Raw genomic sequence first — 27,420 nt, 5'->3', positions numbered from 1 at the left:
CCATGACCATCAGCTTCATCGGAACTGAAAAGCACTTGTCCGGTCACTGCAAACCTCATCAGTCAGGGATGATTTTGCAGTGACGGATGAGTTGCATACCCACTCCATTTGGGAGTTATATTTATTCCATATACTCAGTTTGTCAGAATAAAACTGCTAAGCTGCAATTTTTCTTTTTTTGTTAGTAATAACTTGAACAGAGTTGCATATTATAAAACTAAATCCTTCTGCAGCTTATCCATTCACATAGCTTACAACATCAATCCATATCTTCTTGGTGTGACACAGTATCCAGTATAGAGTTTGTGTCAATCAAGCATTTGAGCCAAACCTTTGCCTGTTATAATTGGCTCAGTGTCATTGCAAATTAATTTCAGAGTCTGTTGGCAATTAAAAAGCATAAATGTGTCCTATTAATTAACTTCACCAGTGTCTGGTGCCTTCTCTGCAAACCAGAAAAGCAACAGTTTAAAATGTCAAGATTCCTGCAGAATAAACACACCCAAATTAAAGCAACAGCAAATCAATAGAGCAATCTGCTCTATTCCTGTAATCTCAGAAATGCACAAAGAGGGGTTAACAAGGAAAACAGGCTTATTCAAATGAGCTATGGGAGTCTGTACCGAACTTACACATGATTTGACTCAGCATGTTTTTGCAGGTTCTTCAAACCCTCTGAATAGAGTCTGATTAGCTCCTTAACGACTAAGGTAAATTAAAAAATAAAAATAAAAAGTTCCCCCCCAAAAAAAAAAAAATTGTACATAGTTAAGCAATTTTAATTTCTCATGGAATACACTAAAGATATAATAACTTTTTTAAATGACAATCTAACCAAGCTCTGTCCACAGGCTTCCTTTTGTGTTCCTTTAAAAGAGAAAAGCTAGAGATTTATTGGCAGCATGCTCACTGGCAGCCTCTGTTGAACATCTGGCCATCAGAAGATTGTGTTAATCTTTGTGCTGCAGAAAAAAATCCCCTTTTATGCCGGAGGTGCGACTAGAGCTCAAGAAGAAAAGTGAAAGATTGCCATGAGCTGTGGCACAATAGGAAGAAATGAGCAACCTTAATGACTCTGTAATCACATTCTGTCCATCATGACCAAACTATTCAGGCCAAAATATCACAGCCTTCACCGAGGGAGTCTACTCAAAATGCGTCAGCTGACTGATTCGCTGCGTTTTGTGCATTTCTAAAGAAGGTCAGATTTTTGAAAATGAGCCTCACCTTCCCACACATAAAATGGAAAATGATGTACTGCATTGACACAAGCTATAGACTTAGCACACAAACCTCAGTTTCTGCACTGATACGTGATGTAACACCTTAAGCACCATTCCAATTTTAGGTTGTGTTACCTAAAACATGCCCTAAAACCCACACAGGGTGTCTTATGAAAGCGTTTCCATGAGAAACCTTCACTTTGCTATTCTGTCTGTCTGACATACAGTATGCGTATGTGCAGCTCATGGATGCAAAGAAGATACCGACAAAAGCAACAGATTTTCAGTAGAGAAGACCTTGCAGATTTCTTGATGGCTTGATACAAGAGTTTGCACCTATGGCCTTTAACGAGAAATGGCAAAATCCAACATTATGTCATTGCTGTTTGACTCAAAAGCTTACAAACCTCACTGTAATAGCACACATGTGGATGTGGATGTTTAGGCCTCTCTGAAGTCAAATCCATTTGAACTGTGAACACTGGGTCTAGAGCAGGGATATCAAACTCAATTGATGGGCCACATACAACCCACTGTGATCTAAAGTGGGCCAGACCAGTCTTAGTGTAAAAAAGTTTAACTACCACTTGAACCCTGAGATATTTTAATATAAGAAGAAGAGCAATTTCAACAATACAGGGGGTGAGAGAGTCTGTGGTGGAAAAGGCATGTCTACCGCATTTACATACATGCCTTTTTTCTTCCTTTAAAAAGAAAAGCCCAAAGGCAACACCGGGGGAATAGCAGGGCTCATCCCTCCCTCGTCTTGCACTGTCTCTCTGTCCATCAGCTGTGTTATCCTCTCACGGTGCCTGCTTTCACTTTTTGCAGCCTGTCACCATCTAGTAAAAGAGATCTTTATCATTCCAGAGAGGCTTGCAGTTCGCCACCACCGGCTCTCAGGTACACTTTACCCCCATTGGGTTTAAGTCACCTGAGGCAAATATAGAAAAAGCAGCTCAAGGTTACACTAATGCCTTACATGTCTTCTTATCCCCACATCTACAGATGATGGCGTCGAGGGCAAGAGGGAGGCAGGTGGCCAGGCGCAGGACTCCAAGGAATACTGTGCCTCAGATAAGGACATTGTGGAGGTGGTGAGGACAGAGTATGTGTACACTCGGCCTCCGCCCTGGTCGGATGTGCTGCCCACAATCCACATCATCACCCCCACATATAGCCGGCCCGTTCAGAAAGCTGAGCTGACACGGCTAGCAAACACCTTCCTCCATGTCCCCAACCTGCACTGGATCTTGGTGGAGGATTCCCAAAGGAGAACGCCTCTTGTCACACGACTCCTCCGAGAAACGGGACTAAACTACACCCATCTCAATGTAGAGACACCCAGGAACTATAAGCTGCGAGGTGACACTCGGGATCCCAGAATTCCAAGAGGGACTATGCAGCGGAATCTGGCCTTGCGGTGGTTGAGGGAGACGTTCAACGCCAACAACAGCCAGCCGGGAATCGTCTACTTTGCTGATGATGATAACACATACAGCCTGGAGCTGTTTGAGGAGGTCAGTGGCTGAATTGTAATAAACATAACAAAGTTGAGGACACATTCACGTTGTTTGTGGGCAGGAATCAGAAAGCGTACAGCCCACACCCCCAGTATGAACACGAAGAGAACTTATAGTTTGAAAGCTAAGCAGAAACGCCAATCCAGCTTTAACTGTGTCCAAACTGCTGGTTGTCTCTGTGTACTCTGGCTTCCACCCACAGTCCAAACACATATACAGTGGAACCCCGACTTACGAAATTAATTCATTCTCGAGGATCTTTCATAAGTCGAAATTTTTCGCAAGCCGAAGCACCCATCGCGCCTTTTGAGTGAACAATAGGCTATAGGCTAATTGCTAACTGCAACAACAATACGTCGTTTAAGTGGAACAGCGAAATGCAAGTAGAAAAGCCAAAGGGGGTTGTCACATGATTCGGAAGGCATTGTAGGCATTCTGGGCTCAGCCAATCAGAGCCAGCGGATTTCATATACCGGGCATTTTGTCCTAACACGGGCAGAAATATTGCCGCTAAGTGCCTTCGTAACTGGAATTTTTCGGTAAATGGGGTATTCGTAAGTTGGGGTTCCACCGTAGTTAGTTCATGAATCTGAACTGTCCAAGAGTGTGAATGATTGCCTGTCTCTCTGTTTTTACTCCGAGACAGATTGGTCACCTGTCCAGGGTGTATCCCTGCCTCTCTCCATGAGATAGGCTTCATGATAACTCCATGAAGCTAACTGAGTAATTGTTCTTAAAAATATCAGTGCAAGTACATTTGCAGATGTAGGTTTTTGTTCAAACATACACTATGCATGTACTCAGATCAAAATGTGATATCATTTTAAAATCGTCCCTAATATTCATGTTTGGTGGGGCAGTCGCAGCACTTTCACCAACTTGGCAAATATGCTGCCAGCTCTTATCTAGTTATAAAAAAAAATCTGTTACTCTCAAGCTCCATTAATCTTTCAGATGCTCCACTTGAGTTTCTGAAACACTAACCACGTGCAGAGTTGATGATGGGTATTTCTGGGGGAATAAGAAAGGCCTTAAAGCTCAGAAGCCATTCAGCTATCAGAGGAATGACTGGAATTCTTAACAATGTATTAAAATCATTTTATGCACTGCATTAAAAATAACGGATTGCACCTTTAAATAGTTATGTGAGCAATATATTGTGTCTGTGCTTTTTGGCATACAATGTGTATTCTTTAGAGAAAAAGGACACTGGACATTTTTAAGTTCTATATAAAATAATTCTTGATATACTGCATGGAGTGCCATATATTATCTATCTGTGTTGTTATATACTCACCGTTACAGGAGAAGTGGTGAGGCGTGGGCGGATTTGAACCATAAATTCTTAGTTGAAGTACTTTAAACTCTTAACAAGCACAGTTGGTATCTGAAGCCAGTTGGGAGAAGTTTGGGCATGTAATTAGTACATCTCAGGCCATCCATCTTGACATCAGTTGAATTACCTGAGCGGACACGGTCTAGGTCCTCCGAGTATGTGCCTCAAGTCTTGTTAGTAGTGCCGACAGGAGCCGTAGTAAATGGAGCGCTGGTATTGACGGGGCCTGTCATTACCTTTCCCTGGGAATCAGCCAAAGCGCTTGGTCTCGCTCAAAGGCTCTCCATCACCTCCAATGGGCCTATTTATGGTCCAGAGTAATGGCCCCAAGGGGCACGGAGAGAGTCATGGAGAGGGAAAGGCAACACAGAAAAGAATAAACAAAAAAAAGAGGTGACAGTAAGATAGACAGGGCATGGAGAGTTGGCTATTACTGCAGTAAAGATGGCAAATGTTATTAAACAGGGACTCAACAGGTAGACACATGGGTGACCCCTTCACCATGAAAAAAATCGAAAAAAGCAGTGAATCATTTGCATTTACTAATTGGCAGCGCAATACTGCAATACACAAGTTGTACTTTGAAATGTTCTCCTGTCTTTTGCAAACTAATATTGTTAATGTCACTGAGATTTAGACTAACTAGACACTTTATTAGATACACATTGCTGGTGCTGGGTTACACCTCGTTTTGCCCTAATTGTTTGTGGCATAGATTCAATACTGGAAGCTTCCTCTGAGATTTTGTCATTTTCAACTGCACATCCACTTTTCGATGATCCATGCTTTCACCGGGCAATGTTTTTCCAATCTTCTAATCTTCTATTGTTCAACTGTAGTGAGACCATATGACCTGTGACACTCGGTGTGGTCTTATGCTGCTAATAACTGTTTGCTTGAAGGTTTTGATGTGTTGTGCATTCAGAAATGCTTTTCTGCACACCTGGATTGCGTGGTATCTGGTATATGTGGTATGGTATGTAAGTGGATATTTGAGTTAATGTTGTCTTCCTATCAGCTTGAAACAGTCTGGCTATTTTTCTCTGACCTTTGGCATCAACGAGACATTTTCAACTGCATCACACTGGTGTATTTTCTATTCTATGGACCATTTGCACTTTTGGAAAAGTTTGGAAAAATCCCAGCAGAACAACAGTTTGTAAAATACCCCAACCAACCTGTCTGTCACCAACAACTATGCCACCTTAATAGTCACTTTGGTCTACATGCCTACATGTACTGAGTTGCTACTGTGTAATTGGATGATTAGACCTTTTAGTCTACATTTAAATGCGGTGTTTCAAATATTAGTCAAACATACAAAAACAAGACACTAACCCAAAAAGCAGCAAGCATCCAAAAAGACAAGACATCACAAAAGACTACATCACAGATGACTGCCAAAAACGCTTGCATGCAGTTCTTTTAAAGCAGCAGGGAAAATGAATATCAACAAGCAGCAGCAATTCACCTCAGCAAGCTCAGACTGACACAGACACAGTACACTTCAGACACAATGCTCTGTGGCAGCAGGGTAAAGTCATTGTCATCAGCTGCTATAGAGGACACTGCCATTACTGCCACCGACACATAGCCGCTATCTGAATTCAATCTCAGTCTTTCATTCCAGCAGCAGTTACTTTGGCAGACTTTGGTGCATACAGACTGTTATTAAGAGCCTAGTTTTTAGGTCAAGGCTTAATGAAAACTTTATGAAAAATTCATGTACCACAGTAAAGACCTACATACAGTATATTATTGAGGCCTCATGAGATGTGCTTTATTCCCAAACTCCAAAAAAAGAGAAACCTATTTACTGTTTATCATGCTATTGTTAAGACTACTCCAATTTAGCTGTCAGGCAGGCTGTCGGCCACTTAAATCCAAGAGAAAGGAGCAAACCAGCAGTTTAACAGAGCTGGATGATATTGACAAAAATATAGCATCCAGACACATCAGTCTTATCATTATATTTGACTACTGGGGATTTGAAAAATGCATTTATTCTCACAACAAACAACCCAAATAATAAAGACATACTAAAAAAAATCTCTACGTTAGCATTTGAAGATCAGATAGAATGGTTGCTTATGCAAGCCAATGTGTCTCTTTGATTTTCTTTATTGTTGGTTGTGTAATTTGAATCCTATAATGAGGATAGATTTTCTAATGAAATGAACAGGATTCCAAAACCCAACCATGTACTATGTAGATTTAAGTATGCACATTTCTATTGTTTGGATCAAAGAAAGAAACAAAAAACAAAAGAACTTAATCCACAGACACTACCAGCTGCAGCAGTGGATGACCCTTCTGTTTCTGTTATCTTCTCTGCACCCTTAAGGATTGATTAATGCATCTGGATGCTTGCCTTCTTTTCTCTGCTAGAGTTTGGGGCTCTTGTTTTTTTTTTTCCCTGCTGTCAACAATTCTGCATTCAAACACGAAGCTTAAATGCACACATTGGCATCCAGTCACAAACTAAAACATCACTGAAGAGAAAAAAGAAAAGAAAAGCTGTATAGTTACATCAGATTCACCAGAATGAGGCGGGGTGGGGGTGACTTGGGGGTGGGGAGGGGGACTTGGTTGCATTTTCATTTGCTTGGCTGCCGGCTAAAGAGGGATTTGTGCTACTTTACTCCAGCTGATATTCCCAACAGAAGCAGCAGGCGTTCTCATTTTCACATGGTCTGTGTAGATGGGGAAAGTGACAAACCTCTTCACGCTGCCTGTAAAGAGCCTGATTCATTGCTTGTTTCCTATTGTTTTGAGTTATACTGTTAGGAAAGGGACGCAGGCAGGTATTTTTTGGGCAAGATGATGGATAACTTTACTTGTGGCCGGACTGTAAAAGTGTGAAAAAAACAAGCAAAAGTTGAGACTATCTTCAGGACAAAACAGCAGCTTTTAAGACTCAAACTCAGATGTTTATTAAGGAACAGCCTATTCTCACTCCTAAATCTTCACCCTGACCAGCTGATTAAATATAAAACGTGATAATGGTGCGCAGTAGGCGAAAAAACACCCTTTGCAGCTGCAACAAGCTTCCTCAACTGCTTCCGAAGCACTTCCTGATCTACAATAGTGACATCAGCTCGCTACATTTAACAACAGTTTCATGGCATCTGTTTCCATTATGGTCTACCTGACAACTCTGTGTGTTCGAGTGTGATATCAAAAGGTCCAGCGCAGGCATTGTTGTGAGATGATGTTGGGAGTGAACCCACCCCCTAAGCAGGAAAAGAAAAAAAATGAGCATGAAAATCCCTTCCATGCGTGAGTGAAGCCTCAAAGTTAAGATTCATTTATTAAGTGTAAACCGTGAAAGAATCAAGCAACAATTTGGTGACCGGAAACTACCAAATTTCTAAATGTTGTTTTCCCAACAAAACCCTGTTGATAAAAAGGCAGGATAATGTCATTTAATCTCAGCTTTGAGGCGAAGCCCATTAAGCGTAGCAAAGAATGCAACTCTCTGATACACAACAAGCTACAAAAATATACAGCCCCTCCCTATAAATTATCACTATCATATACGCACATGCATGTAAGCTTTTAATTTACAGAGCTCATTAAGATAGTACAGACAGCTCAAGCTTATCTGGGTGAGTCGAACAGTCATTTCCCCCGAAGCTCAAATCCAATCATTCCCATAAGCCCCCGGGCTGCTTCATGCTGTTCAAACCGCTTCTCTCTGGTCACCCAAGCTCTTCGCGCAGCAGCCCATCAGATCACACACCAACCTAACGCAGCAACTCATGCGCACTGCGATATTTGCATGTGATTTGCACAAAATCGCAATCTACAAATACACATTTAGACAAGTAAGCTTGGGTGGATATTTCAGCTCAATTGTGTTAATATAGTGCAATGTCGCAACAGCAGTCATTTCAGTGCCTGAGACATAAAGATCGTACAGCATTATAGAGGAAAGCCCACTGTTCCCGTGTGAGCAAGCGCTTGCTTGGGAGTGGAGAAGAGGGGGTCTTTATAACAAGAACAAACTTCAAGCAGAACCAGAGTCAGAGAGAGCAGCCATCTGCCAAACCCAAATTGGAAGCTTGTTCCTCAGGAGACGAGCCTGAGAGCTGAAGGCTCTACTTCCCATTCCACTTTTGACAACTATAGGAGCCACAAGCACGTCTGCACCCTGTATAAGAGTGAAGTGCTCTGTCGGGGTAATAATGCACTCTATAACGTCATTAAGATATGATGGGCTTGGTCCTTATGTGGAGACATATTTCATGTTCTGTTCTGACGGGGAGCATATGGTTATGGATATTGCCTCCATGTGTTCTCCTATCATCTATGCACGGAGGCGCTCTCTCTTACAGACACACACACACACCTTTATTTTAAATTTGGCCTTCCTATGGAGAGGCACCGGCATCATTATTTCTGCTGCATTGAGTTTGATTAAATGACTTTGCTGTTTCTAAACCTTCCTCTTCCCTCATTATAAAAATGTACCTTTTATGGCTGCAGCAGCTCTTTCTAGAATAGCGAAGACTCGCTGAGCAGCAGACAAAGAAGAGGGCAGCAAAATCGTTTGATGCTGGAAGATTAAAGGACGGGGGGGGGGGGGGGGGGTTAAAGAAAAAAAGAAGAAGAAGAAGAAAATGGTGGCTCTGCGCCTTAAAGAATTTCCTCAGTCATCCAGCTACCAGGGCCACTTGCTCTAATGGCTCTGCTACTTCAAGCCCTCTTGGCACTGCCCCGCGCTTACTCGCTTTAGATGCCTAATTATCTCATTGTAGGGCAGCTGTTGAATAGTGTGTGTGATCTGCCTTCATCTGACAGCATGTCAGCTTCGCAGGCCACAATAGCTTGGTCAATATTCTTTCAGAATGAATAGCAGCAGCAGCTCTAAAAAGCTTCTGTCCGTGCTCTGCTGTAAAGCCAGCAGCTAATGCTCAAATACTGTTTCGCTGTCATGTATGGTTTTTCAGTTGACTAATTTGCTGTCTTCCCTTGTCTGTTTCTTCCCCTCTCTCTCCTCTCGCTAGATGAGATCGACTCGGAAGGTTTCTGTGTGGCCTGTGGCTTTTGTGGGTGGCTTGAGGTACGAATCCCCCAAGGTCAATGCAGCCGGTAAGGTCTACGGCTGGAAGACGGTGTTTGACCCCCATCGGCCCTTTGCCATCGACATGGCTGGCTTTGCCATCAACCTGAGGCTCATCCTCTTCAAGCCACAGGCGTATTTTAAGCTTCGCGGGGTGAAGGGAGGTTACCAGGAGAGCAGCTTGCTCCGGGAGCTTGTCACACTCAACGACCTGGAGCCGAAAGCAGCCAATTGCACTAAGGTAATTTCCTTGATTTTTGGGGTTAGTTTTTCGCATGTTTACTGATGTTAAGCAGCTTGCCTTGAGCGGTTTGTATTTCAGGGATTTGCTTCACTGTTTGCTTCAAACAGTGAAGGCTCTCTGTCTTGTAGAATTAAAATCCTACAAGACAGAGAGCCTTAAACACCACTCTGCTTTTTTTTTTTCCATGTAAAGGGTCACAAGCTTTACAGGCTCGGAACCACATGATTTGAAATGTTGTGGAATAATGGTGTAACATAAAAAGCAAAATGGAAAAAACTCATGTAAAGGACCACAAACCTGTTATGATGTAAATGTACTTATCACAACTTACCAGAGCATTATAAAATAACGACACTAACGCTAAGCTGGCTTCATACTCCGTTTCTGATTCTAATGGGGACAGCAGTACAAAATATATTTGGTATCCAATTTTCAAGACTATAAAGTATCATGTGGCAGGGCGTGGTCTGTAGCGCCGCTGCTGGGAGGCTAACACACCAAAGCTGCCTCAGCTCATCACGCCTCCCCTGCATTTAAGTCTGTACTGGGTTTTGAGTTGTTGTTGTGTGTGTGTGTGTGTGTGTGTGTGTGTGTGTGTGTGTGTGTGTGTGTGCGCGTGCGTGCGGCTGGAGCTGAAAAGCTGCAGCCAAGGAATGTTACTGAGAACAGTAACCGAGAATAAAAGTGTAACAAAGTGAACCATGTGGTCAGGTCTGCCGTGCATCGTTTGCATACCAATCATGCAGTATTGTGCTTCCAAGGAGCTTCACATAGTGGGGGTTTTTCACTTTTTTGTAGCTATTGGTCAAGTGGTCATCACCAATAGTTCCCCAGGACTTCTGAACACTTTTAAAAGTTTTTCTTTTTTGTTTTGTTTTTTGTTCATTTTCAATCCTAATGATTTTCTTCAAGATTCTTTATTTGTCACATGCATAGTTATACGAGTACAACACACAGTGAAATGTAGCCTGACACACTCCTCAACTGTGCAAAAAGAGAGAACATATACAGGAGGACATTATGTGCCGTAAGTAGCATTATGTGCAGCAAGTAAGTGAATTATGTACATTAAGTGAATTAAATAAATAAGACAGTCTGGAAACTTTAAATTGAAAATATGAAAAATGTACATTGTGCGGGTGGGTGTTAAAGTGTCTAGTGCTGTAGTGAGGCTCAGAAGAGTCAGGCTGGGATGTGTTAAGAATAAGTCCTGTCTCAGTCACTTATGGATGCTTGTGGATGCTGGGGGGGTGGGGGGTGGTCCTCAGTTGTCGAAGGTGGTAAAGGCGCTGCCTAGCCTTGTTTTGGACTGGACCAGGTTTATGCCATTTGTGTGTCCGCTTGACTTCTATAGATTCAATACATTTTTTATATATATTGCTAACTCACAAAAACGATTACTGCAAGGCACTTTATATTGTAAGGTAAAGATGCTAATTATTATGGAGAAGATCCCAACAATCAGACAACCCCTATGTGAAAGCCATTGGTGACAGCAGGGAGGAAAAACTCCCTTTTAGCAGCGTCCAGGAGAACCAGGCCGAGGGGAGAAGGGAGGGAGGAAGGAGAGAAGACACACTGTGGAAGAGAGACAAATTTTAATAATATTTAATGATTAAATGCAAAGCGGTGTATAAACACAGACTGAAAAGAGGTGAGTGAAGAAACACTCATCAGTGCATCACGGGAATCCCCACTCCATAGAACCATTATGCCTGTGCATAACCCACCTTGACAAGTTTATATGTTTTTAAGTGCTGAATCATCCCACGACATGAATTTCACCAATCATTTAGACTAAGAAGAAAGAGCGGAAAGAAATCCACAATATGTTTTCTCGCAGCGTTAAAATCAAGCCCCCTGCTGAGCACCACGGTCGGCAACAAAGAGAATTATTATTAGTTTTCACAAGTTATGTAATAGTCATTTTTTTCCCTCTCTTTTAAAAATAAAAGCATTAGCAATGAGAGTGTGACTTTCTATAAATAATCGAGATCGTCAGAGAAGCTGTTCGTAACAACAAAACACAGAAAGTCTCCTTCATAAGAGAGGTCTTATTAATTATTAAAGAAAAAGTTTGACATTTTAGTGCACATGCTTACTTATATATGACATTTTAGAGCTGCTGTTTCTTTCCTTCCAGCCTTTGAGCTAAAGATAAGCCAACTGGCTCCTGGCTTTTGGATTTAGAATAAACAAACTTAATTGACTGAGCCCTCACCCCCAGTCCTCTCTCTGGGGAAAAGAAAAAAAATCCTAGTCCTCTTTGAGAGTCAGAAGGTGATGTATTTCATGAAAAAACTTGATGGTTTTCTAATGGTCAGAGTGTCTATAAGTTTAAGGCTCTTGCAAAAAAGTTGGAAATCATTGATTATATTTCCCAGGCTGCCCTCGTGCTCTCTTGCACATCCACACACACACTTGAGTCAGTAGCTTGAGGCTAACAGCAGCAGCAGCAACACAATTTTTTCTCAGTACCCGTTCCACCATTCCTGCTTATGGCCAGTGGTTTGGGTCACTTCACTCTCTCAGGGCAATGGGGAGTCAGCCAGAGGGCTTGAGCTAGCCAATATCCACACCACAACCACCCCCACACACGCGCACAAATAGACGCACACACACAAATACAGATACATGTAGAGAGAGCGAAAGAAGAGAAAGGAAGGGCCAGTTTTCTCCCCTGTTTTTCTCTGCCATTCAGAGGGCCAAATGAAAAGAGGGGATTCAGAGGAGGGCCGAGAGAACGGAATTGGAGTCGATGGAGAAGCGAGGACGTCGGGGTGTCACGCTGATTACAGATGAGTGCAGGGACGGACTGAAGGGCGGGAGCGAAAGGGTTAGGGGGAGACAAAAAAAAGATGGAAAATCGTGCTCGGGCATCTCTCTTCCTCATAATCTACCACTTCAGATGTAGGTTTGATAATTAACCCCCCCTGCGCACACATACAGACACACACACACCTGAGCAAAGTGGGAGTGGACTCCTGGCGTATCTCACACGAGCCCAATGCATAATTCATGACCAGCGCTGCGGCAAGATGAAAGGAGGAAGGGTTCCAGCACAGTGGAGAGGAGAGGAGGGGGGAGAACATGAGCTTGACACTTACAGTTTCTTCTCTCTCCCTGTTTTTCTTTTGCCGTCCTTTTCCTGGATGTTTGTATGCTCTCTGTGGGCATACAAATAGTACACCCGGAGGAAGTGTGCAAAGAGCTGCACCACAAAAACAAAGGAGCTTACACAAACTGTGGTGTGAAAACATTTTTTAAAACTAGGCTGTCATTCGGTGGTAGCCATTAACCCCATGGCAAGGAGAGAACTCTTTTACACAAGCTAAACTCAGAGGGCTTCATCATATTTGTAAGATAAAGCACTCCTGTGGTCTCCTGTCACTCCCTTCTAATGCAGGGTTCACACTCAAGTAGCTCTTTGCACATAGGTGGGGGGGCTGGAGCTATAAGGGAAATTGAATGTTTTTGAAGAAGATGAGGCGGAGTGGGAGCTGACCGGGGAGCAGACTGAATGGGTGCATTAAGGGAGCGGCATGTCACTAATGTTCCTGCTTGTTTATCTCCATGCTGTTTTTTTTCTCACCAGATACTCGTTTGGCACACGAGAACAGAGAAACCCGTCCTTGTAAACGAGGGAAAAAAGGGATTCACAGACCCCAATGTGGAGATCTGACTGCGTTCCCGCCACAGTAAGTCTGCGCTTACTGAGCCAAGAGTTGTTACTGAGCTCAACCTTTTGTTCACTGGCAAGCTTCATTTACAAATAAGGTGAATTTAGGAGGTTAGCATCACCTGATCTCGCCTGGTTAGCCTGTAAAAGGAGCATTTATCATTAATGTTTCCTGATACGCCATTCAGTCATTTTCAGTGCCCCTCTATTAAAGTCCAATTAGCTGCTGTCCATTGTTAAATGTCGCCAAGGAAATAAACAGGTTTACTGAGATTAAATTAAACCTTGGTGATCTTTTTTCAACCCGTCTTAATCCTTTCCATTGCAGGTGGCTGGCCTCTGAGCTGAGAAGGGAGAAAACGGCTAAGCTTCTCGATAAGTGCTCACATCTTAATCACGAGGAAAAGGAAAAAAAGGAGGTGGGGGGCATTTAAAGAGGGACTTAATCCTCTTGACTCAATCTGACATTTTTTGTTTAAAAAAATATGGACCAAAACAGTACATAATGTATTGTATTAAAGCACAGATTATAGCAAAAAGGCAGCAGATATTTGTCAGGTCTGCCACCGATGTGCAGAGGAGACAACAGCAAAGGAAGCCTCGCAGGGTTGGTGGGGTGGCAGGGGGGGCGGTGGTGAACAATGGCCCGCTGAGGACAGCCTAACAAAAGAGACAGCACAATACGAAGAAGGAAAAAAAAAGCATACAGACAGCGGATTCAGCCAAACAAGTGTTTTAAGAAATATCCACCTCAAATTTAAAAGAACAAAAAAAGAGGAAATAAAAGACAAATGGGGCTGGATCTGCACATCGTATCCCCCCCTGAGAAATTCCTCATGGATTTAAGGACACGGCCCACATCATCCGCCTGGATAAAAAAACAACACACAAGAAAAAAACACCACTCCGAGGAGAAAGACGCCTGATGTGGATTTTTCCTTTTTGAGCGAACGCAAACATAGACAGGGAAGGAAACTTCTTCATTTCGGTTTGCTTTAAGTTCATTTAACTGGTTTAGGCGTTTCACATGCACTTGGCTTGCTAGTTCAATACTACTGACTCTTGCCTACATTTACTCTGTCCATTTTATAGTCATCCATCATAACTCGTACACTTGAAGACAGACTGCAGTTGCACACGTACCCCTCTGTGCTTCGAAGCTGAACTGTACAAGTAAGCATCAGAAACCTAACACTCTCCCTAGCACTTAAAAACACACAAATGTTCCTCTGTGACGACATGTATAAATACTAATTGAATATGAGAAGAGTCAGAGGAGGGGTTTGACAGATGCATTGTAATTACTGTATTTCTATGTAAAGAAGAAGAAGAAAGAGTCCCTTTCCCTGGTAAATTCCTTAGAACGACACACAACAAGGCACAGGTTCACAATGGGTTCAACACATGGAAAGAGTAATAGCACATCAGCATCATTAACGTGGCAGATTCACAACCGCTGCCCTGACACCCCCCTCCAAATCTACCCTTGACTTCATCTGCTGTAACTTTGTGAGTTTTTTGCAATGCAGAAAAACTCAATGATTTAATATTTCCCTTTATCTGTGCACAAGCACACGCACATCTGCCCCGGACCTCATAAGTCTGCTGTGTATAGCCCCCCCCAAAAAAAGAAGGATGAAGCGGCATCAGAGCCTACACAGTTGGTTTTCACAAAGCCTGTCACTTCCTGTTAGCGCTAAAGAACCCCCCCCCCCCCCCAAACCCCAAAACATAGAGAATTATTATTATTAGTTATGGCCTCCACATATGAAATCAAATATTAAACCCAAGCCTAAAGTAACAGTGGGCTACAAGAAGAAAAGCACAATGAAAATCAGTGTTATTTTTGCTAAAGATCTGGCAGTGAGGTGATGTGTGTTAGCATCCATGGATGTCAAGAAATGGAGTCTCTGCTCCTCTGAACATTAGACATCAGTAGGTACGACGCTGCGCTGCTGAAAGTTATTCTGCATCTCGTATAATAGAGTCTCTCCTCTGCTTGATAAATCATCCATCTTAGACACAGCGGTGGCTCTCTTATCTGACGCTGGCCAGCAGAAGTAGCTGGAGATAATTCAAGAAAGAACTGAGCCTCTGTGCTGTTGCTAGATTATCTATGTCCTCCCCCCACCTCCTAAAAAGAAAAAAAGAAAAACGAAACAAAACACCCAGACCATCCTCCATAACCCAGCACACACAGCCAACTCAAAACACCCTACTGCCCCCATGAACACGTACAAGCCGCAGAACCCGTGTTATTGCAGATTTCACTTTGGATGCGATAAGATACACACGCAGACAAAGGCTGTTTGGTATCTCTAAAATAACACAGGCCGTTTCCACTGACTGCATGATATTACACCGCAGCCACGGAGAGATCGCTATCCTCCCATTATTTATTCAAAATCAAATTTAATATATTTATTTATATATTTATTTCAAGCTTGGATGTGCAATTCAGTCATGCCAGGGTTTTGCCCTTTAATCTGTATTTTCCAGTAAACAGCATGCACACATACACTACACTGTACACAGGGACGATTACACAGATCAATAACAGGTTGAAGGTGCCAGGAGGACCGTAGCACTGCTGCTGGCTGAGCTCTACTTGAGATGTGTTAAAAGTCAATGACAGAATCCATCTGAAAAGTTTGCTTTTTACGAGTGAAACAAAATGTTCCAAATGCTGCGTTTGTGCAGGCGAACAAATGCGATGTGGGGTACAGACGAGGCAGTGGTGAGTTCAGAACAATGATGCTGCGATGTCAGGACAGTTTAAATCAGGGGTGTCAAATATAAGGCCCAGGGACCAGAATTGACCTGCAAAGACTCCAGTCTGGAAAATGTGAATGACTGTATAGATTTTCATAGGTTTTGTGGCTTTTCCTGTTAATGAAGACCCCCCCCCATTTGTAGTATGCTAAAGTTATTAAGTAATAAATAAACAATTCATTGACAGAAATTTCCCATTTTCTCAGTATCTACTATATAAATTTGTCATTTAATAAAATATGTTTTGAATTAAAACTTTATATTTTATAATTACAGGCCAGTCTGGGCAATGAATTGTCAGAACTTTTCCAGTAATTATTAATATTTAGCACGTCATTTCACTGCTCCAGCCCATTTAAGATCAAAGTAGCTTCTTTGCGGCCCACGATGTGAAATGAATTTGACATCCCTGGTTTAAAAAGGCTTCAACGTCAGAGTGATGCTGTTTCAACTTTGCCCTTCATCTGATCCCAGCTGATGACGCATCAAGCAGTATGTGATACAGCATTAATCTGTTATAAAGTAACCGTCCTGCAATGTGCAGCAACATCAACACTGAAAGTCATTTAAAGAACATTACCCCTCTGAGGGCGTTTAAAAGGCACAATACACTTTACACACACGCATGCACACACACAGACACAAAGTCCTCCCTTTTCATCATCTCCACCGTCATCTTTCAGCCTCATGCGATTCACATTTTATGCATGTGACTCTTAAGGTTGTTTATTTGCCACAGCAATTCTGTCTCAGAGAAAGATGTTAGTTGAATCCAGATAAATAAATCACTGAGAACAACCTCACCTGGCTCTGTGTATTGTGTCCAGTGGATGCCTCTGTACTGTCTGTTGTACTGCATGTAATTTCCCCCTCAGAGTGAAGACGTTTAGGGCTCAAAGTCTGGATAAAAGTTTTGCTTTCATGCTATTGTTGTTGTAACCAGTGCATTTTTTGTGCTACTATATAAAATGGTTTTTGCCAAACTTTATGTCTACATACATCTTGCTTGTGTTTCCAGCTGTTTGTAAATCCATTGATTAGATCAAGTGTTGGACTTAATGCATCAGGTTACCTCGTTCAAATGAAGATTGAGACATTTTTCATAGTGCACATTTGAGGTATATGTTTTTTTATTTCCCCCCAAAAAATTATTAATTTAACACAAGTTAGTGGGCTCATACTGAGCTTTGAGGACAGAGACTAAGTATCGATCCAATACCAATATCAGCACTACCAAAACGATCAATATTTTGATCGATCCACCCACCTCTAATCGATCTAGAATGCATTGCTTTCCTGTAGTATGTCTTCAAAGAAAATCCCTGATGATGACCAGACACATGACAGGTTTTCATAAAAAGGAAAAGAGATTTTCAGAGACACTTTGTGTGCATGACCTATCCACAGAAGCACACAACATACCATCAGAAGGTATATTTGAAAATCAAACAGAGTCAATAAATAAATAAAACAATTTAAAGGTTTCCTCGGCCTTGGTTAGTGGCAGAGAGGTCAAACAACTCTTTATTCACACATTGTTGTTATACAGTCTGGATGCAAGCAATAAATTAAGTCTTTCAGAGGAAGAACATTTATTATAATCAAGTTCACTCTCCTTCCGTTTCTTGATCTCCAATTACGTTTCAGGGTTTAAGGTTAAATCTGTTAAGAAAATAAATAAAAACAAAGCTGCAAACACACAGTAATGAGGAACTGCTGTGAGGAAGTTGGTTACACAGCTGCATTGCTGATGTCGTGCTCACTGACGTGTCAGTCTTGAGTGTTTTTGAGTTGCAGAAAGGCGTCAGTGCAGCTTACAGCGGTCGTGTCCTCCCACGCTATCCTCCCATCCTCCTCCCTCTTCCTCTCTTAATCCACCCTTCCCTCTTGTTCTCCTCACTGGACATCAATAGTCATGCCATAGTCTGGGCTGCTGGCGAACTGGATCTTACCATCGGTTTCCTGCTCTTCAAACACTATGACCTATGACAAGTCAAAAACATTGCATACCGGCTTATTTGAGGTCATGAAAGTACAGTAAGTGTGGGTGTTTAAGAACTAATGTCAACATACGCACACTAAGAGAGGAGAAAACAGGGAGAAAGAGCAGAAATAAAGTTGCAGAGTTGAACAAAACAGATGACTGAAAACTGCAGCGTATGACCGCCAATATGTTTTGTCATATTAGTGGAGCTCATATAAAATAGCATGTGCATATTATATTATATTATATTATATTATAAATAGTGGAGAAAAATCTAAAAAATGTTGTAGAGAAGGGAGAAAAACTGCATAGAACTAAATAAATACACAGATAGCACACATTCACTGGCCACTATGTTATGGACGACTTGCTAGTATCAGGTTGGACCCCCTTTGCCTTCAAAACGGCCTGAATTATTCATGGCACAGATTCAAGATAGTGATGGAAACATTCCTGATTGATGTTGGTCCATGCTGACATGATAGGATGATGTGCTGCAGATTTGCCAGCTAAATCTTCATGATGTCAATAAACACATCCCAAAGATGCTCTACTGGACTAAGATCTGGTTACCGTGGAGCCCAGTTGAGAACAATAAACTCATTGTCACATTAAAGAAACCAGTCTGAGATTACCTGAGTTTTTTGAGATGGTGTATAATCCTGTTAGAAGCAGGCACCAAAGGATGGGTTCACTGTGGTAATAATAGGATGGCAACAATACTCAGGTAGGGCTGTGGCATTTAAACAATGCTCACTGTAAAAATATCCCCCACACCATGACGCCACCACCAGCAAATTGATACCACCACTGATACAAGACAGTGAGTCTTAAAGTTCTGACCCTGCCATGAATGCTGTGGCAGAAACCAGGACTTGGCAGAGCAGAAAACATTTTTCTAATCTTCTTCTATTTTTCAATTTTGTTGCATCTGTACAAACTGTAGCCCTTGTTTCTTGCTCTCAGCTAACAAGAGTGGGAGCCGGTGTGGTCATTTGGTGCTTTAACCGATCAGCTTCAATAAATGATGAACTGTCCTTTCAGAGATGCTCTTCTGCACGCCTCGATTGTTATGAGTGGTTATTCGAGTTTAGCGATTCTCCTCTGATGTCCTCTGATGTCCTGCATCAGAAAAGAAAACTACTGCTCACTGTATAATTGATCTTATTTTCAGACCATTCGCTGTAAACCCTACAGATGTTTGTGTGGAAAGATCACAGTGTAAGCGGTTTCTGATAAAAATTCAGATCAGCCTGTCTGGCACCGACAACCATGAAGTCACTTAAATCACCTTTTTCCCTCATTCTGACTCAGTTTCAACTGCACCAGGTCGTCTTCACTAGGTCTCTTGACTCTAGCTAAAGTGTGTAAAACAGATTTTCTAAACGGTAAGCACATGTGTTTCTGGAGAAGACACAGTACCTGGTTGTCACCCCTGTGAAGCCAGGGTCCTGGGACATAGAGAGTTTGCTGAGGACCAGTGGACCAGTAACGTCCCAGATTCTTGCCATTGATGAACACAACACCTTTGCTCCAACCCTGTGAACACAACCAGTTCCCCATTACAGTGCGTAACGATATTAAAATATTAAAAGAAAAAAACATGTTCCCGACTACCAATAGTAGGTGGACTTACTCATGCCTTACTGAACATCCTTTTCTCCTAAAAACCTCTTTAGAAATTGTCCGATCTCACTAGCAGAGTGAAAGAATAATATCATTGTGTAAATTTGCCCACTGAATTATAAACGAGTCAGCATGCAATCAAGCCATTTATCTGAGCATGTTTTACAGATGTGTATTAACTATGAAATAAAGACTAATTCATTAAATCAACATTCATGACAGTAATTAGAAAACCAAAAGTCAAAGTCGATTATCACTCCCCAAAATGAAATTCAGTGAAAAGCTGATCTCCTAACAGATGTCTGCTCTAAACTGAATTTCTAGCTTGATGTCAGAATTCGTAACAGATTAGAGGAGAGATCCCCCTGATAACACGGTGACGACAGCTTTAGATTGTTTATGTGAAACTTCTGTGTTTCTGTCATCTAGAAGAATCAAAACTCGAAATTCATGCAAAATAAACATCAAGAAAAAATACTTTTAAATTTGAATTTGTGTCAAAAAAAACAAACACCACTCAAATCTGTGAAGTTAGTGAGGATATCATTTCTAATGATGTTTTCCCATTTTGTACAATGGTGAAATCAACTGAATCACTCACAGGGAGTTTGATGAAGGTGTCTTGAGGTGAGCCGTTCACATAGAGTCTGCTGTGGAAAAACCCTGGGAAGGAGGGCTGATGGCGCATGGACATCCAGTGACCTGCACTCTCCAGTCTGTGAAGAATGAATAAAAAGTACAAATGTGAGTTATGTGATATAAATCTGACTTAAAAAAAATCACTTTTAGCAGGCCTGTTTGTCCGCCAGCAGCATATCACGTCCTTCATACAACATTTATTTTGCTAGCAGTGGAATATGCAGATGTATTTACACACTTCACTTTTTTAACAAGTAAGTGAATTCAAAAGGTTACAGTGATATAAGACCAGAATTTCTTCTCCGGGTAGGAATCTGCAGCTTTCATTGGTACAATGCTTTAGGACTTGACATTTTCAGCGCGGTGCTGAGGTAAGAAATTTTATTTTGAAGCTATACAGCGAGAAATACACTAGATTTGCAATTAAAATGTTACTAGGAAAAAATAAAGACCTCTAACAGGCTGACAGAGTAACCCTAGTGTTCATTAGCAATGAGAAAAACTAAATAAATAAATTGCAGTGTGGGGTACAAATGTGGAGCACAAATATGGCAATATGAGAGGGGATTCTAATAATGCAATCATGAGGGAAAAGCATTTGGTCCATGCAGAGTGCCACCTCCTGCAAAATGGCCTTTTAATGTTTGACTGTAGTGTTGTGCTTCCATGTATAGAAACCACCAGACCCGATGACCATAATGGCATTGATGGCACATTCAAGGTAGGTAGGTCATAGCATCAAAAAACTGCAAGCTGAACTCTCTGAAAATAACACAGATCACTTTCCACTGCAGAGCTATGTTCAGTTCTTGCATTTGTGTGGCCTGCCCTTGAAGGTAAAAGCCTCAAAGAACATTTCCAGAAAAACAGCAAACATACTGCAGTATTCAATGCCTGCTCTGTTTATCCATGCTAGTCCATTTCTACCCTCAGTGCCTCTTTGTCTTTGCAGTAATTTTGATGTTTTGGAGCTCTTGTAAGACCTAGGATGAAAAGGAAGGACACTCAGGACACAGGTATGAAGGGGATAAATTATCACCCAGCTCAGTTTATTCTTTAACAGAACATATTTATGCTCATTCAGCAGGTCTGCTAATTTATCCAGATAAAGCTTATGCTTATGCAAGAAGCCTGGAGAACTATTCTTGAAGACTACTTAAAGAATCTATAGAAAAACTTGTCTAAGAGAGTTCAGGCTGTGTCAAAGAATAAAGGTAGTCATACCAAATATTGACTTTTAAGCTTCTAACAAACTTCTAACAAAATATAAAGAAATCAGGGTTGGTGCAAGACTTTTACATAGTACTGTATGTTTTTAATGACATTTTGTTGTGTGTTCAACACTTATCTATGACATGGTTGTCCTTGGGCATGGAATTGGCATTTTATATATTGACTTGCCTTTAGAGCCACTAAGTGCTACTAACTCATTGGACCACCACATATTGGGTTAAAGTATTAAAAAGTACAGTTGATGTTTAAAGAGAGCAGAGTGAGGTGGGAACTCATTTTTGTGACTGACCCTCTTGGTTATGCATTTCTGCCAGTTCTTTTCTCGGTGTGCAAAATATAGGGAGGGAAATATTGAAATCAAGTGTGCAAATATATTTACTAACATTTCCTAAACACAATTTACTGCAAAGCGTGGCGATACTTAACTCCAAAAAAAGAATGTCTTATTCTTTGGTCCTGAAATGGTGCCAATTATTGCTGCACTTAGGAGCCACCTCAGAGGTGTAAGGGTCCGTGCTAGAAGAGAGAGACGCTTCTCCACTCGTGCCAATTTATTTGGAACATCGGACAAAGATGTGATTAAAAACATATCATTTACAAAGTTTGCTCAATGAACTCAGAGATGACCTGGAACCTCCAACCTGAAGGAGTCACAAGATACCAGTGACAACCAAACTTCCAGTTTTTGCCAGCAGATTCTTTTCAACATATTGCGAGTGCTATCTCACAACCTGCAACTGGTTCCAACAGGAAAGTACGGCAGGACGGCGAGAACAGAGGGATGACAATGTTGACTTTGAACCCTACAATTTAACCGTAGAATTTTGAACTTATCATTTCAGGACCATGGAAAGTGCAAGTAGTTTTCACAGTGCTCAGTGTGCCATTAAATCTGCAAACCTGTTGTTTTTACTAAACAAATCCATCTCTCAAACCCATCCCTTGCAGTTATTGGCAGATTTAACATGTCTTATTGAAATCAAGTGACTGTGTTTAGAAAACAGCACAACTTTTGTACATCACTTGTAAAACTAACCCCGCCTGTCAGCGTTATTTGGGGATTATGCTCACACTTTATTTTTGCCCCATTTAGTAAATCTGGCCCTTAATGCTTTTAACTGAAGATGTTTTTGATGGTTTTTTTGTTTTGCATTCTGGCATCATCTCCCCACTATCAGGATGGTGATAAGCAGGATTATTACTAAATGGATTGGATAAGAAAAGGCAAGTTTAAAGACGGGGAAACACAAACGTTGGTGGGGAAACTGAATAATAACTGACACATACAAACCTGTTTACAAAGGCAGGCTTCATATCCAGACTGTGAATATTGAAGTCTCGGAGGGTGTGCTCGTTTAGCAGAATATCGCCAACAAGACCTGAAAGGTGAGTCAAAGCTGCTTCAGTTTCTTTATGGATCTTAAAACAATGTTAATGAGTTTCTCTAAGGGTCTCAAATAAAAGGAAAAGATTTCAAGGCAAGACTCGTCTGACTGGAATGTCTGCAGAGCCATCTGTTTGTTAAACTGCTTGCACCTTTGCGCTGTTCATCCAGGGTTTTTCCATAATTCACTCTTCCACAGTTCTCCACCAGTAAGCCCAGAGTTCTTTTTCCCTTCAGTGGGAAAATACATAAAACATTAAGGGGCATTAATAGAAGAACAGCAGCATTAGCACACAAAAAAAATCCATTCAGTTGTTTTGATTTTAGCAACTCATCAAGGCTGATGTGTGTCTACTGTTTTCTGTAAGGCTCAAGGTGACTTTCTCATTTGTTAGGATAAACAGTTGTTTGAAAATTTGCTGTTGGCTTAATACTGGGACCCAGCTGCCAAAAAAAAACACCCAGCAGCATCCCCTGAAGCTTTCAGATGCTGCATTCTGTTAAATATTTACAACTTTATTCTTTTCAAACAGCCAACTGTGTCACATTTTCACAGAGAAGGACAGACAGACTCAAAAGTTACCTTCCCATCAGGTACAGCAAGTTCTTGCACCGTATAGTCCAAAACGCCTACAAAATGTTTATCCACAAAAACCTGGGGAAAAGAAGGAAAGTTGAACATAGATGTTTTTGTCTTTCACTGCATTCAATCTTTCCTGAGAACTGCCCACTAATACCAGACCAAATGGTCGCAGCCTTGACTTGTAATCCACAAGTACGCTGATCAGGAAATCGCAGCTTTCTAGGTCCAAATGTTGTCACAAAGACTGTGGATGGACTGTGTGTGTGTCTGTCTTCCTGTCCTTACCAGAGCTCTGTCTCTGACATTGTTCTGCGACTTGAGAGCTCCGCCACTGGTGATGGTGGTCTCATAGAGCGTGTAGCCATATGACTGACCATTGTTATTGTTCACGGGGAGATTCTCCATGTTCACCGGCCTCTCCGACTTGAAAGGCTACAAGATATGCATAAGACAGGTATTTTAACACACAGCATAAATACATATATATACAGTTTGTGTGAAATTCGGATTTTTAAAAATATGAATGAATAAAATACAAGATAACCTCTCTCAATACAGATTTGATAAGTCTTCCACTTGCAATATGACCTGATGTTAGTGTTTACCATTAACATTGGCGCTTTCCTATCTGCTGCTCTTTTATTCGGCAACAATCTCCTACCCTTGGGAGGCGCATTATCTACCTTTCACGAGACAATAACCACTCCCTGCTATGACACGATTAACCACATACCTCCAAATGCACAGATACAATATCAAGCTCAGACAACCCACTCAGCAGCTCTGGAGCGGCTGGAGAGAAAACATGCTTTTTAAACAAGGGTGTGCGGCTGGACAGGGGCACAGTAATTGCCGTCTCACAGGAAAGCAAATTATTGCGATGGGGAGTGAATAATTAATGTTGTAAGCAACTGCCAGACCTGCTACATCTGCTCTGAATATAAATGCCATTGAAGAACGAGGCGTAAATGGCTAAATTAGACTGGTAGACATGAAAATAAGCAGAAATGACAACACCACCTTAAAAGGTTGGTTGGTGTTTAACCTTAATTGTTTTCTTCTTCCTCCTCTTTAGCAAAGGGACATTTGTTTTTTTGTGCGTGTGTGTCGCATTCGGGCTTTTATTTCCACAACAATCTCTACAGTCATGAAGCTGCACACGGCTGATTTCTGCTGCTCCCCGAGCAGGCCGCCGGTGTAGTTAGGAGAAAATGTCTTGCTCCGAGCGCTGTTGTTCATTTTCTCGTTCAGACTTCTCACAATAGCAATTCACCAGAATCATTTAAAATTAGCCGGGACACGTGCCTTGTGTGATAATGCTTTGTTTTTGGATCATTTAAAAGATGAGACACAAAAAAATGCTCAACTAAAGATGCATATAAACAAACCCCAAAGAGCACAGATGATTAATTTGACAAACTATAGCTAAAGTTCCTTATCATTTATCTTTTTATTATTATCATTAGGAGTTAGAAAAGCCAGAAAAGTGGCTACAAAAGTTAACAAAGGTAACAACCAAAGGCTAACAGTAAATTGTCTGTGAGCTTGGTTGAATTTCTTATGTATTCTCTCTGTAAACAACCTTGCAGCTTTGCTACACCGTGCAGATGAGCGTTGCTTCGTGAGACGCTGTTATTGTTTATTAATGCGTTCCCCATATTTTGGCACTCGCACTGCGGCTGTAGCTTACCTTGTCAGTGAAGCGCAGACTGTCCCACAGAGAGATGTGCTGCTGGATGACAGCGGGCTGGTATGCTCTCCGCTCATGAACAGGGGGCAGTTCAGGGAGAGGCTGAGCTGTGAAAACAAGGTGGGAAAAATAAGCATAGCCTGCAGTTTGGCTCTCTGTCCTTATCCTCTATTCACCACAAGGAGCTTTATTCTTTAGGGAGCTTTTGTAATTATAAAAGGAGTTTGCCTGCCTGTCAGAATTATCTGGACATGTTCTATACAGACGGGCGACGAATGAAATTCAAGTCTCTCTTAAGAAATTAACAAATATGTGGACCCTCTCACTGTAGTGGTCAAGGATTCAGCTTCTTCCTTTAGTTTGTCAGCTATTAAGAACAATTTTGAATACTGCTGCAAATACAAAGAAGATCTGTTACATCTGGCATGTGAATGATACACTGAAATAGAGAAAAGGTTGCTGGACATCCTCCTAGATTATTAAACCACGACCTCGTACAAGACTTTCATTCTCCAGCCTTTAGATGCTGTCCCTGAAAAACTGTTTGAACCTCCTTGGATGAGCCACAAAAAGTCCTCAGCAGCATCCAGTTTGCATTCCAGTTTACAGTCTCTTTACAACGATTAGCAGTGGTTGCCCATGCCCTCTAACAGCTTTTAAAGGTGTTAAAGCACACAGTGGAAGAAGTTTCACATGGCCAAGTGGTAACAGCTGGAATAGCCAACACCTTTTCTCTAAATATCTCTCTCACTGCCTCAGCGGTGGATCAAATCTAACATAAGATGACTAAGAACACATACAGACACTAACTACAGACTTAAGGCCTGCCTTAAATTCAATAATTTAAGTGATTTAATGTACCGTTCTGTAAGTGTGTTCTGTTGTTTATAGCAGCGAAATAATACGAAATGCCCAAAGAATATAAAATCATAGGCTTGTTTTAAGAGCCATGAACCTTGACAGAGTTCGGGCAGTCAAAGGTAAATCTAAAAAAAAACCACTCCAGGAAAAAGACACAGCTCTGACACAATGTACATGATGACAACCAAACAATAAAAACATATCAAGTTGATCTAATTAAGGAATTAGGTCATGTGTTCGCAGCTGCCGAGAAGAACACAGAGCAGTTTCAGACTCTCATATCCGGGCCATTGCTCATGCTCAGCAGACTACAAACCATAAGGATGAATCACGCACAGGCAGCCTTTCAAACTATCTTCAATCACCACAGTGTTGAGCAAATTATTAGCTTGTGCTGAATTCAATCCCAGATTGCCGAAAGCTAGCCATAGCCACAGAACACTTGAGACTCCTGCACCCGACTGCAAAACCCTTGTTTTACAAAGAGGGAAAACTGCCTAACCAATAAACGTGACAGAAGGCCGAGGATGTAATTTTGAAGATGAGCAGTAATTGAGGGTCATTGACTTGGACACATTTCTGCCACACATGCACAAACCCTCAGACACACACACAAAAACATATCTGTAATCCATGCTTGTAATCATATGCAAAGTGATCCTGCTTTAGCCAACAGAGAACAGGTTCTACAAGGAGAATTTACTAAAGAGGGCGATGGAAGAAAAAGGAGGGAAAGAAGGAGCGATAGAAGATCTGGGAGCCCGTCTCGCCAGCAACGCACAACACTCACTGTGGTAGTGGCTGAATAAATTCCTCAGAAGATGGTACTTGTTGGTGTAATCCCCAGCCTCGGATAATGGAGCATCGTAATCTGAAAGATAATGCGCTATCAGAACATAGGCTCGGGAGGCAGAGAGGGAGGCAGAGATGCCTCTTACTGTGGCAGATGCTTTCACTGTGCGCCCCTATCAAACATCTCGAGGCAGCAGCGGGCCGAGACATATTGCACTTTATCTTGACAGAAAATGGAGGCTTTGTGAGGCAAAAAAGGTAAAAAGGCATTGGGAGAAATAAACACAAGTATGAGGGGCTGCTGAAGGTCAGAGGTGGCCTTGCCTACTGTGGAGCTTGTTTTTTTTAGAATTCTCCTCCTTTCTGAAGAACAAGGTCATTACAATGTTAAGTACCCTAGAGGAGGATATAAAACCCATTGTACCATCTTTAATTTACATTCCTGTGCATTTATTAGGTAATGAATTCATCTGTGTGCTCTGCATATTTATAAGTTTCAGGTCAGATGCTGCTGAGTAGAGATAGCACCATCTACAGACGTCTCAAACATCCTTATCATATTTTTTTATCTACCAAACAACCTCCCATTTGTTTCAATGTAACAAGCTGACAGAATGAGACTATGTTTCCAATGAGTTATTATCTACATGACGCATGCAAATTTTAGCCTATTGTTGTGCAAAATCCGTGGGCTTTGATAAGTGTCACTAATTACGAATATGTGCCTGTGTTGAATCCTTGCAGCAGGGGCAAGTTAAAGCCTGACCAGCCAGCCATGTATAACTT

The 27,420-nt window shown here is 41.6% G+C and overlaps 2 protein-coding genes across 5 annotated transcripts in view; one reads left to right on the top strand and one right to left on the bottom strand.

Annotated features, from left to right (window-relative positions):
- Positions 1-13,800, top strand: part of b3gat1a (beta-1,3-glucuronyltransferase 1 (glucuronosyltransferase P) a) — an 89,262-nt gene extending 75,462 nt beyond the window's left edge. For 2 of the 3 annotated variants that reach the window (XM_085429801.1, XM_085429800.1), the window contains exons 5-9: positions 2,055-2,126; positions 2,232-2,743; positions 9,092-9,388; positions 12,987-13,089; positions 13,399-13,800. In XM_085429801.1, the coding sequence (XP_085285927.1) occupies positions 2,055-2,126; positions 2,232-2,743; positions 9,092-9,388; positions 12,987-13,073 (968 nt within the window). In that variant the 3' untranslated portion in view covers positions 13,074-13,089; positions 13,399-13,800. The remainder of the gene's footprint in view (positions 1-2,054; positions 2,127-2,231; positions 2,744-9,091; positions 9,389-12,986; positions 13,090-13,398) is intronic. The other variant, XM_085429802.1, reaches the window with a different exon arrangement.
- A 3,516-nt stretch (positions 13,801-17,316) lies between these two features.
- Positions 17,317-27,420, bottom strand: part of LOC146693845 (beta-galactosidase-1-like protein 2) — a 24,680-nt gene continuing 14,576 nt past the window's right edge. For both annotated transcript variants that reach the window (XM_085429795.1, XM_085429794.1), the window contains exons 11-19: positions 26,633-26,713; positions 24,982-25,088; positions 23,577-23,723; positions 23,292-23,363; positions 22,861-22,939; positions 22,616-22,703; positions 20,054-20,168; positions 19,249-19,365; positions 17,317-17,825 (exon numbers count right to left, since the gene is read on the bottom strand). In XM_085429795.1, the coding sequence (XP_085285921.1) occupies positions 17,739-17,825; positions 19,249-19,365; positions 20,054-20,168; positions 22,616-22,703; positions 22,861-22,939; positions 23,292-23,363; positions 23,577-23,723; positions 24,982-25,088; positions 26,633-26,713 (893 nt within the window). In that variant the 3' untranslated portion in view covers positions 17,317-17,738. The remainder of the gene's footprint in view (positions 17,826-19,248; positions 19,366-20,053; positions 20,169-22,615; positions 22,704-22,860; positions 22,940-23,291; positions 23,364-23,576; positions 23,724-24,981; positions 25,089-26,632; positions 26,714-27,420) is intronic.

Source organism: Copadichromis virginalis, linkage group LG14, assembly GCF_057382275.1.
Source record: "Copadichromis virginalis isolate Kocher_CV1m ecotype Utaka linkage group LG14, C_Virginalis_male_GT1.1, whole genome shotgun sequence".
In the NCBI taxonomy this organism is placed as follows: domain Eukaryota; kingdom Metazoa; phylum Chordata; class Actinopteri; order Cichliformes; family Cichlidae; genus Copadichromis; species Copadichromis virginalis.
The sequence above is the reverse complement of the archived record's forward strand: the minus strand, read 5'-3'. Positions and strand labels throughout refer to the sequence as shown.